The sequence below is a fragment of the Bison bison genome, unplaced genomic scaffold (assembly GCF_000754665.1).
Source record: "Bison bison bison isolate TAMUID 2011002044 unplaced genomic scaffold, Bison_UMD1.0 scf7180017864270, whole genome shotgun sequence".
NCBI lineage: Eukaryota > Metazoa > Chordata > Mammalia > Artiodactyla > Bovidae > Bison > Bison bison.
The window spans coordinates 5,266,143-5,277,805 of record NW_011494842.1 but is presented as its reverse complement, the minus strand read 5'-3'; the positions used below and the strand labels follow the sequence as shown (position 1 = coordinate 5,277,805).

Below are 11,663 nucleotides of genomic sequence, written 5' to 3'. Positions count from 1 at the left end.
CTCATTGCGGTGTGGGGGCTTCTCTTGTTGCGGAGCACAGGCTCTGGGGCATGCAGGCTTCAGTAGCTGCAGCTCGTGGGCTCAGTAGTTGGAGCTCCCGGGCTCTAAGGCACAGGCTCAGTAGTTGGGGTTCATGGTCTCTAAAGCATAGGCTCCATAGTCTGGGCTCCTGGGCTCTAAGGCACAGGCTCAGTAGTTGGGGCTCCTGGGCTCTAAGGCACAGGCTCAGTAGTTGGGGCTCATGGTCTCTAAAGCATAGGCTCCATAGTCCGGGCTCCTGGGCTCTAAGGCACAGGTTCAGTAGTTGGGGCTCCTGGGCTCTAAGGCACAGGCTCAGTAGTTGGGGCTCATGGTCTCTAAAGCACAGGCTCCGTAGTCCCGGCTCCTGGGCTCTAAGGCACAGGCTCAGTAGTCGGAGCTCATGGGCTTAGCTGCTCTGAGGCATGTGGAGTCTTCCCGGACCAGGGATCGAACCATGTCTCCCACACTGGCAGGGGGATTCTTCACCACTGAGCCTCCAGGGAAGCCCAAATTTGATTTTTTTTTTAAAGTAGGACTTAGGTCCTCTATTGGTGCCCTGACTTCCAAGAGGGCCAGCAGCAGTGGGCTTTCCGCACTGTACTATGGAAAGGCAGGGCCCAGAAAGTCAGGGGAAATTTTATGGCATTTTTAAGGTGTTCAAGTCTGATGGGACACATAACCAGTGTCCTTACATGAATTGTGAGGGGCTGTGTGGAGTGCCTGCTGTGATAAATGCTTTGGTTCATGGGTTACATCACTAGTTCTTCAAGTTCAGTTAACCCCCAGACTCACAAGAAATCATAAAATGATTATCTTTGTTTTAAGCCTCAAAGTCTAGGGGTGGTTTGTTCCACAGCAATAGGTATACTGCTTTTTTTCTTCTTTCTCTAATTTTATTGAAGTAGACTTGATTTGCAATGTTGTGTTAATTTCTGCTGCACAGCAAAATGACTCAGCTATACACATTTTTTTTCATATTCTTTTCCACTATGGTTTGTTTCACGACATTGAATATAGTTCCCCGTGCTACACAGTAGGACCTTGTTGTTTCAAAACATACTGTATTATGTAGCTTTGTGTATGTGTGGCTTTTTTACTCAAATTATTTCTATGAAATTTATCTTGTTGCATTATCAGTAGTTCATTAATATGCATTGCTTATGTAGTATTCTGTTGTATTAATGAGCTATGTTTTATTTGTTTCCTGTTGAGGAACTATTTTTTAAGGCCATTTGAGAAAATTTGTGGACATCATGACATTTTACCCTGAAATAGTTTGGCATGTGTATTTTAAGAATAAGGACATTTCTTCTACAGAAGCAGAATAACATCACCTCCAAGATACTCACGTAGAATATAATATTATCTAACACGCAGTCCATATTTAAATTTCCCCTGTGATCCTAGTAATGCCCACTTGTAAATGATTGTTACCCTAAGCTGCTAAATTTCAGTGTCATTTGTTACATAGCAATAGGTAACTAAGATCTGCAATGCAGGAGACCCAGGTTTGACCCCTGGGTTGGGAAAACCCCCTGGAGAAGGAAATGGCAGCCTACTCCAGTATTCTTGCCCGGAGAATCCCATGGACAGAGGAGCCTGGCGGGCTACAGTCCACGGGGTCGCAGAGAGTCGGACACGACTGAGCGACGAACACACAACGCAATGCAGTGGGTATGATACCACTGTAGAAAATTTCCTTCCTTATTTCTTTAGGTTTGCTTAATTGCTATTTTCCCAAAGTTTTAGGAGAATTTTTACATCATTATTTTAAACATTTTTTTGTTCTAATAAATGTATTTGAAGTTATAAAATTCCCAGCACTCCTTTAATCATGTCTCACAGAATTCGATAGCTAACAGTTTTACCGTGTGCTCCTGAATGAGTAAGTTTCTTTTATGACTCACCTTTTAAATCTGCTATTTATCAAAATTTTCTTAGTTTGCAAACCATGAGAATTTTAGGTGTCCTTTTGTTATCAAGTTCTAATTTAATAGGGTATGGCTGCTGAGTGTGGTTTCAAAGATATTAATACTTTGGAGTTTATGGCATCATGCATATTCTCTTTCAGTAAATGTTCTACGTGACTTGAAAAATTATATATATAGTTGCTTTTGGATGATTTTCTTTCTTCCTTTATTATTATTTTTAGAATACTCTTAGAAGTTTTATTAATTTTTTTAGTTCAAAAATTAAAAACATTTTTTTTTGCCTGCACTGGGTCTTCAATGTGGCATGCGGGCTTATTAGTTCCCTGACCAGGGATCGAACCTGCATGCCCTGCATTAGAAGATGGATTCTTAGTCGCTGGACCACTAGGGAAGTCCCTATAGTTTTTTAAAAAGCTTTCCTCCTTATATTCATTGTATTTATTTATTTTAATCTTTTGGCCACAGCAGGTGGCTCGTGGGCCTTTGACAGTGCAGAGTGTTAACCCCTGGACTGCCAGGCAGGTCCCTGCTTTTTAAATGAATCTTTTGAATCTTGTACCTGATTTCATTTCCTTCTTTGCTTTCACTACCCTGTAGCTTAAAGCTGACTAAGCTTGTGGATAGCTGGCTGGTCAATGCATGGCCTGGTAAACAGGCTTTCTGGGGAAAAAAAAAAACAAAACCCAAAGTTCTGATACGTAGCATTTCTGGTTTCGTAGTATAAATATTTCTGCCGTGGTCAATGTCAAAACTACCAGTGGTTAACAACTGCCTTTCGAATCTCCTGAGTGTTTTACAATCTGCTCTTGTTAAGCTGTTCAAGACAGCTCCAGCATATCACTGCTCTTTTTTAAAAACAGATATTCATGTTTTACCTCTTGGCTTCATTTATTTAACTTTGTCTTTTCTCCAATTATTTTCTTCTTTTGCTCCTCCTTTTTACATTGTAAGCTGCTACAAGCCCTTTGTGGAATGAGGGGCACAACAATGCAAATTTTTTGACCAATAAAGAAAAAGCCGGCCATCCGGTGTTTAAAGGTTGGTATCTGCATTGAGTTCTCCAGTTTTTAAAGGTTGGTATCTGCATTACGTTCTCAAGGCCTCTGCTGTGCTGTCTGATTTTGTGGCGTGCATGTGCAGTTTAGGTCGTCACAAGGATTCATCCCTAGAGTCAGGGAATCCCCATTCCCAGCTCTCTCATCTGGGAGATTCCCCTGCGCCCTCCGGCCCACAGGGGCCCGCTTTCTCCCTTCCCCTGGCCAGAACCATAGTGTTTTTCTCGGAGATGCAACTCAGCAGTGCAGCTCTGCAGTCGATGCCGGACTTCAGGGCAGAGCCGTGAGAGGAAAGTGGAAAAGCCTCTGAGCCCTCCTTTCCCCTCAGAATGCTGTCTCCTCCGGTTTTCAGTCTCTCCACAATCCACCTGGTTTTTGTTTATTTTTCAGAGTGGTTTAGTGCCTGCTTTTGTCTACTCTCCAGTGTTCTGAGTTGTTGTAATCAGCAGGAAAAATATACTCAAACTATTACATTGAATTTCAAAATAAGTTAAATCTGGTGGCTAGAAAGAACTCAAGGCAATAGTAATTTTAGATTCATTTTCTCCAAACCGAATACATACTACCTAGAACATAGGGATGTCTTAGGGTGCTTTGTATGTTTCCCCTGAGATCTGGAAAGAAAAGCAGACAGAAGCTTCCTAGGTGGCCCACTAGGATTCTGTTAAATATACCTCTTGACTGCTCACTTGTGTGTCAAATGGCACTGACTGTCATTAAAGCATCTCAGAAGTCACTCAACACCCCATTTGACAGAAGAGAAAACAAGGGCTCAGAGGAGGGGGGTGGTTTGCCCTGTCTCTCAGGAAATGCCTGGCAAAGACAGGTCCAGAGCTCAGCCTGTTGAATACAGTTATTCAAACATCAAACAGTGTCCCAAGTGTTAAATGTTGGGCTGGGCTAATTATTGCAGATTTCAGGGAGGAGATGGTATATGAGTCTTGAGGGAACAGGTTTCACGTCAGTGGTAGAGGAAGGGCATTTGTAAACAAAATCCCACATCTCCACTTTTGAATTGCCATGACTTACTCATAGTAACCTTCCATCCATTCTTACATTGAAGAGTCAATAGTTGTAGCCCATACCTAAGGTCTTTTGGTTTGGGTTCTAAGAGATAAAAAGTTTACAGGCATGTAGCCAATGCTCAGTTCAATAAATGTTGCTTTTTTGGGTTATTGTTACTATTCTTTGAAATTCACAAGTCCCCCTTCCACAAATATTTAAACACTTATCATGTTTTGGCTTCTAATGTGAATGAATGCGTTATGAGAGGAATCCTTTTCCATGTGATCTGGCTGGTGCTTCTAGCTAATTCTCAGGTGTGTAGCTGTCTTAGCTACCTGAGATCTGTCATGTACACCTGATTCTCACCTGCTCCCCCACTGCCCTCCTCTGGGAAAGATGTTTTAGAAGTAGGGGACAAAAGAATACAAAAGATACGCTAACATTTGGGTGGGCAGAAGCCCCCTTCCCAAGCTTCACCTTTCTGAGTGCACACGGACCATACCAGCTTCTGGTTCCAGAAAGTTTATTACAAAATAAAGAAGGAGAGTCCGAGGAAGGAGATTCACTCGTCATAAAATCTTGGCAGCTCATCACCCAGGATGACGCGATGGTCCACCCCAGCGCCCGTGATGGTGGCCAGGTAGATGACGCCCCCGCTGGAGCCGTCCCGCTTCATGGCCAGGGCAATCGCTGCAAAGGGTGCCGGGTGGAGAGAGGAAGCGAGAGCAGCTTAGCTGCAGAAGTCGCGTCCCATGGGACCTCCCTGGTGGTCTGGTGGCTAAGACCCTGTGCTTCCAGTGCAGGGAGCCTGGGATCCATTCCTGGTAAAGCAACTAGATCCCGCATGCTGCAACTAAGGCCCTGTGCAGCCAGATAAATAACTATTTTTAAAAAACGGTTTCCCTTCCCTTCTGCCCATATGGCTACTACTACATGCAGACTTCAGAGCACATCTCCTAGAGATGCGTATTTAGAGATGCAACTTAGAAAAATACAAAGGTCTTCATGCAATGTCCATGGTCTCAATACTCCCACCATGATGATTTTGTAACAAGTAGATAAGCAAGCAGCTCCCAAATCCTTGAATATGTAACAATTGGCTCTTACGGGCTGGCCCAAGCACACAACTCGTTTCCTGCGGTCACCCTAGATCTTTCTTTGGTGTGCGCAGAACAGTCTTGGTTTATGCCTTTTGTCCTGAAGTGCGTTAGTTCCTCAGTCGTGTCCGACTCTTTGAAACCCCATGGACTGTAGCCCGCCAGGCTCCTCTGTCCATAAAATTCTCCAGGCAAGAGTACTGGAGTGGGTAGCCATTCCCTTCTCCAGGGGATCTTTCCAACCTAGGGATCGAACCCAAGTCTCCTGCATTGCAGGCGGACTCCTGACCATCTGAACTTTGTCCTGAAAGCCCATCTCGTTTAGCCTTTGCCCCTTCACTCTCAAAGGTGTCCCATTTGGACATTTCGTTAGATGGGCATCGATGTCTTTCTCGTCCTCACACTCGACGTCCTTACCACGTGTAGCCCCTGCCCCAGGTGCCCTCCCACCTGCGTATTACCATTTGTGGTGAAGCGTCTGCACTCCTCCGGGGACATGCCTGGTTTATACGCTGCATCCACGTAACCATAGATGTAGGTGCTGCCAGAGCCACCGATGGCGAAGGGCTGTCGAATCAGCATCCCGCTCATGGTCCCGTACACCTGGGGAGGCACCCTCCGTTCAGACTCTGGGAGCCTGCATCCTCTGCTCAGCCCTGAGACAGGCAGGTGGTCTCCACGCCCTGCAGTGAAGTCCCAGCACCTCATACGCTTCTCCTTTGAGACGGTCCTATGCTTTTAGGGGCAGTGTCTTTGGAACTCAAGGCTGGAATGCCATATAACCGCCATCTCCCTCTCTGGGGGAGAGGGTAACTCCAAGGAAGGGGGGACGCTGGGAGAGACTCACCTGGCCCCCTTCGCGTTGGTCCCAGCCAGCTACCATGAGATGTGCGGACAAGTCCTCTCGATATTTATAGGTGATGTTTCTCACCACGTTTGCAGCAGCCAGAACGAGCGGGGGTTCCTCCAGTTCCATCCTGAAGGAAGGGTTAGGAATAGGTGGTGATATGCTTTCCTGGAGGTCCACCCTCCTAGACCATCATCCTCATCTCTGCCAGGTGACCCCTAAAAACTAGCTGTAAGGATTCAGACTCCAGCTCCCCTTCCACTGGTGCAGGGGAACCAGAGTCTCACATTACCCACTAGGAAGAAGGTTTCAATTGTTAATTGTTCTCCCTCCTTTACTCTGTTCCCCGCCCCCGGTCCCCAGTGACAAAAGTCTCCTGGCTGCTGGAGCCCTGCACATATGGGTTTAGCAGATAAGCATCACTTCTGCCCCGTGACCTTGGTTCCCACACGGTCACCACCTGATACCGTGGTGGGCGAAGTCCTCATTTTCTTCCTCACTATTTATATTAGGAGAGTGATCTGCAGTGTTCAAATCACTTTTACGCATATTTTTTGGTTTTGGAAATAACTATCTGGTGAGGTAGGGGAGGTGTTGTTAGTTATCTCTGCTTTACAGATGCAGAAACCAGCTTTGAGAGAGCCAAGTGCCAGTTCAAAGAGAAATGAAAGCTGAAGGCAAAGCAAGAAGTTTTCATTTTCCACGGTAGCACCCCTGGAATAGGACACGGTGCTGGCGTTCACTGAGTGGGGGAACTCTAGGCAGCCTGGACGGGGGAGCCCACCGTTTCATACCCATGGAGCTCCAGCTGGTAGGCGGCCATGTCCGCTATGGCCTGAGCGTCAGCAGCTGAGCCGGAGAGAGCGCAGTAGATGTGCTGGTGCAGCGGGGAGAGCTTGTCAAACACTCGGTTCACCACCGCCTCCCTGTCAGCAAGCAGTGCAAAGTCATCAGCGTCAGAGTTGCCAATTAAAAAAAAAAGTATAGTTGATTTGCAGTGTTGTGTTAATTTCTACGGGGCTTCCCTGGTGGCTCAGCGGTTAAAGCGTCTGCCTGGAATGCGGGAGACCCGGGTTCGATCAGCAAAGTGATTCAGTTATACATATATAACTCTTCTTTTTCATATTCCCTTCCATCATGGTTTATCACAGGATTTTGAATAAGTTCCCTGTGCTGTATGGTAGGAACTTGTTGTTTATCCATTCTATGTATGTAACTGCGTCTGCTGATCCCAGACTCCCAGTCCTCTCCCCGCCCCCACCTCGGCAACCACAGGTCTGCTCTCTAAGTCTTTGAGTCTGTTTCCATTTTGCGGCTATGTTCATTTGTCGTAGTTTAGATTCCATGTATACGTGATATCATATGGTATCTATTTCTGACTGTGCCTAATTTGATCATCTCTGCCATTGCTGCAAATGGCATTATTTCATTCTTTTTTAGGACTGATAGTCCATTGTGATATATATATATACACACACACACATAATATACATATATATCACATCTTTAAAAATTTTGTATTGGAGTATAGTTGATTTACACTGTTGTGTTACTTTGAGGTGTATGGCAAAGTGAATTATATACAGTTATCCACTCCTTTTTTAAAATTTAGTATAAAGACAGTCCTCAGAATGAGAGAAAATATTTGCAAATGATGCAACCAACAAGGGATTAATCTCCAAAATATACAAACAGCTCATTCAGCTGAATATCAAAAAACAAATAATCCAATCAAAAAACGGGTGCAAGATCTAAATAGACATTTCTCCAAAGAAGACATACAGATGGCCAAAAAGCACATGAAAAGATGCTCAACCACTGATTATCAGAGACACGCTCTATCCACTCTGTACATTAACAGTTCGCACCTGCCAATCCCAGACCCTGTCCTCCTCCTTTCTCCCACCCTAACATCCACAGGTCTGTTTTCTATGTCTGTGAGTCTCTGTTTTTGTAAAAATAAAAACTACAATGAAGTATCACCTCACACTGGTCAGAATGGCCATCATAAAAAAATCTACAAACAATAAATGCTGGTGAAGGTATGGAGAAAAGGGAACATCGTTAATACTGTTGATAGGAATGTAAATTGGTACAGACACTATGGAGAACAGTGTGGAGCTTCCTTAAAAATCTAAACCTAAAAATCTAAACCTAGATTTAAAAATCTAAACTACCATATCACCCGGAATGTAAATTGGTACAGACACTATGGAGAACAGTGTGGAGCTTCCTTAAAAATCTAAACCTAAAAATCTAAACCTAGATTTAAAAATCTAAACTACCATATCACCCGGAATGTAAATTGGTACAGACACTATGGAGAACAGTGTGGAGCTTCCTTAAAAATCTAAACCTAAAAATCTAAACCTAGATTTAAAAATCTAAACTACCATATCACCCGGAATGTAAATTGGTACAGACACTATGGAGAACAGTGTGGAGCTTCCTTAAAAATCTAAACCTAAAAATCTAAACCTAGATTTAAAAATCTAAACTACCATATCACCCGGAAATCCCACTCCTGGGCATATTTCTGGAGAAAACTATAATTCAAAAAGATATATACACCCCAGTGTTCACTATTTACAATAGCCAGGACACAGCAGCAACCTAAATGTCCATCAACAGAGGAATGGATAAAGAACATGTGTACTGCTATGAACACAAGGGTGCAGGCATCTTTTTGAATTACAGTTTTGCCTGGCTATATGCCCAGGAGTGGGACTGCAGGATCATACATCGAGTTGTTAAAATTTCTGATGTTCTTTTGACAATAGAATGGCTTCAGAGTACATGAAATTTAATGCCTGGATTAAAGCAGGAAGGAAAAAATTGTCTCAGACAAATGAAACCCTGCAAGTAATAATCAAAATCAGACTTACATTTTATAATAAAACAAAAATACTACATTAAATTAAGAACAATCTTCCCCTTACTAATTTTTCTTTGTTATTAACCATCTTGAGGAAGTTGTATGTCCTATGGCATGTAAAGTAAGTAATGTTGATCTAATCCTGTATACTTTTCTTGTATGTGGGGAAACTGGCCAAAAGGGAGAAAGACAAACTTAGTTCACACAGTGGATCAGAAACCAGGATACCTGCTCGGCAGAACCATCTTTTCTATCTCTAAACACAGATGGAAGGAAGACCTCTGAAATCCCTATTTCCTAAACTGTTTTCAGACCCAATTCGATGACCCCCTGGGACAGGCCACGTTAGCATTCAGGCCCCAGATTGCTCTCCATGAATTCAGAGACCCAATCCCTCACCCAATATCTTATTATAGTGCCTTTCTGAAAGGTTCACTCAGTTTCTCCAGAGCTTCAGTATGCCAGTCTCTTTATGAATGATTAAAATTGTGCATTAGGCGCCATGGGCTTCCTTCCAAAAGTACCCAGGGTCACTGGTACTCACCCTGCAGACACCCGGGAATCCGATCCCACCACAACGCCCCCATCAAACTCTACTGCCATGATGGTTGTCTGCGGAGACATGGGATAGAACGTCAGAGCAGAAGAGCCTTGACCCTTTCATGTTAGATAAGGAAACATTCTCAGAGAGGGGAGGCAACTGGCTCAAGGTTATCTGGTAATTTAGGCCAGAGTTGACTCCCAGGATGGGATTTTTTTTTTCTTCCCGTTTTGTCTATTGTCTTTCCTGGCTGCAAGGGAACGTCAGAGTCTGGCTGGTGGTATCACATAGAAAGAATGGCATCCCTAAAATTCTTCCCGCTGTGAAGAGAGAGGTGGGATGAAGCTCCCAGGGGCTTAAGTGCTCCCTCTGAGTGAAGGGCTCAGGGGGGCACTTCCAGGCCCTGATGATGTAGCTGCACAAATGAATGACCTCTGCTCGGGCTTGTTGTGTGAACAGATGTGCTGCAGATCTTGCCACACAGCAAGTGACCGTGACCTTGGGAAACAAGCTCAAGCCTTTTTATTAGCCCAGAATCGTCCACCCCACTCTCCCCTTAATCAGTTTACTGAACAAGGGAAAACATCTCAGAGGTCAGTGGTTACCATGGCCACGTGTCAAGGAAGGAGTAAAATATCAAGAAACACATGGGACAGTTTAAAATAAAGGTCTCATTTAAGAATTTCTGATCAAGAGGTAAACAGCAAGGGGACTTCCTTGGCGGTCCAGTGGTTAAGACTGTGCTTCCTTTGTAGGGGCCATGGGTTTGATCCCTGGTCAAGGAACCAAGATCCCACATGCCATGTGGAGTGGCTAAAAAGTAATTTTTTTTTTCTTTAAAAGAGTAAATAGCCAGGGGAAGAGATCTGTAGCAAGAGAGGATTTGATTGGGGAGTTTTAGCTGACTTTTCCAGGAAAAGTGAAGGAGAATAAAACCACATTTTCTTTTTTTTAACTTTAAAGATCCTACAAAGGAAGAAACTGCATCATACAGAAGGCAAGTGACTTGCCCAAGGTCACACAGGACTAAAACCCCCATCCAGCTCCCAGGGTTTGTTCTGACTTGTACTTCTTACTTTCCACTGTTCATCTGGTGGTGAGGGGAAGAGTTTCTAATTAATAAATGATTTCACTGCTATATTCCTCAGGGCTTCATAAGTTGTTCTGGCCTCCGGGGATATTGGCCGGGGTGCTCATTTTGACACACTGATTCATCGTGAAGAGCGGACCAGAGATCAGGAGTAACCCCACCTGAGAGGTTACTCCGTTATAACAAGGCTGCCGGAAGCTGAGAGTGGTGGCGGTCACTTGAGAGCAGAAGCCAGCCAGCCAAGGGCTGCCACCAGCCCCCCCGGGGCCCAGCCTGGGCAAAAGTCCTCTAGCAGGTTGTGCAGGTGGATGAGGAAGACACCGGGAGGGGAGCACGGTGCACCCGGCCCAAGTAGCTGCCTTCCTTCCTGGACCAGGCTGGGCACTGGCAGCGCGAGCTCACAGGGAACCCCCGTGAGCAGGGCCCGGGCCGTAAGTTCCCCCGCGCGAGTCCATCAAAGGTCTGTGGGACGCGTTCCTCCCCAAGTGCCGTCCTGTTCACTCTGGGCACCGTGTCCTTATCTCTGCGCACCTTCCCCAGCTCTCTCCCCTTCATTGAAGCAGCCCCTGTCTCTAGTCCAGAGTGAAAGCGAAAGCGCTCTAGAGCAGCTTCCCCTCAACGCTTTCAGATCGGAGCCCAAGCGCCCCTTCCCCGCCGGCCCCTCGCGCCCAGTCCCTTGGCGGCCACCCGGGCACCCTGCTTCTGTACGGAGACGCCCGTGTTCCTTTTGGGATGCGCGCCCCGGCTGCTGCAAGCGGTCTCCTCCCTCTTGCGAGTCTCCGAGTTCACCCTGTGGCGCTTCCAGGGTCCGCCCGTCCCTTCGTCCCTCAGCTGATGCTCCAGACTCATTACCCCGGTGTGGACTTCTCCTGCCCGGGGCAAGTCCCCGTTGGGGGCTCCGGTCCGCAGCATCCCGGCTCCGCGAGGCTCGCCGCTCCGGGCTCTGGTTTCCGACCTGGGACCGCGCGCGGCACGCTGCCCGAGGCCCCGCCCCGCGCCGCGCCCGCCAGGGGGCGCCCGAGTCCGCGCCGCCGCGTGGGGCGGCCCGGAGCTAACCTGTGCGGGGCGGTCTACCCGGAGATAGATGACGCAAGAGACCGGGGCCAGCGGATCTGCCCAGAGACGGATGACGCAGGAGCCCCGCCTGCAGACCCGGGGCCAGAAAGTCCCGGGCAGCGCGGCACCTGCAGGCGGGGCGCCG

The 11,663-nt window shown here is 46.4% G+C and overlaps 1 protein-coding gene across 1 annotated transcript; it reads right to left on the bottom strand.

The window, feature by feature from the left end:
• Nucleotides 1-4,518: 4,518 nt before the first annotated feature.
• On the bottom strand, nucleotides 4,519-11,485 carry PSMB9 (proteasome (prosome, macropain) subunit, beta type, 9). Its single transcript, XM_010848576.1, has 6 exons — nucleotides 11,315-11,485; nucleotides 9,376-9,443; nucleotides 6,751-6,882; nucleotides 5,957-6,086; nucleotides 5,571-5,712; nucleotides 4,519-4,702 (listed from the first exon to the last, which is right to left on the bottom strand). Exons 1-6 carry the CDS (start codon nucleotides 11,372-11,374, stop codon nucleotides 4,575-4,577), a joined length of 660 nt encoding a protein of 219 aa, XP_010846878.1. The 5' UTR covers nucleotides 11,375-11,485; the 3' UTR covers nucleotides 4,519-4,574.
• Between the last annotated feature and the right edge of the window lie 178 nt (nucleotides 11,486-11,663).

Bases quoted from the DNA above. Each gene is read 5' to 3' on its own strand.
- PSMB9 (XM_010848576.1), bottom strand. From the start codon at position 11,374: ATGCTGCGGACCGGAGCCCCCAACGGGGACTTGCCCCGGGCAGGAGAA. The intron at 6,087-6,750 runs GTATGAAACGGT...CCCTTCCTTCAG, and splicing joins TACCAGCTGGAGCTCCATGG to GATGGAACTGGAGGAACCCC. The intron at 5,713-5,956 runs GTGAGTCTCTCC...GTGCCTCCCCAG, and splicing joins ACCAACGCGAAGGGGGCCAG to GTGTACGGGACCATGAGCGG.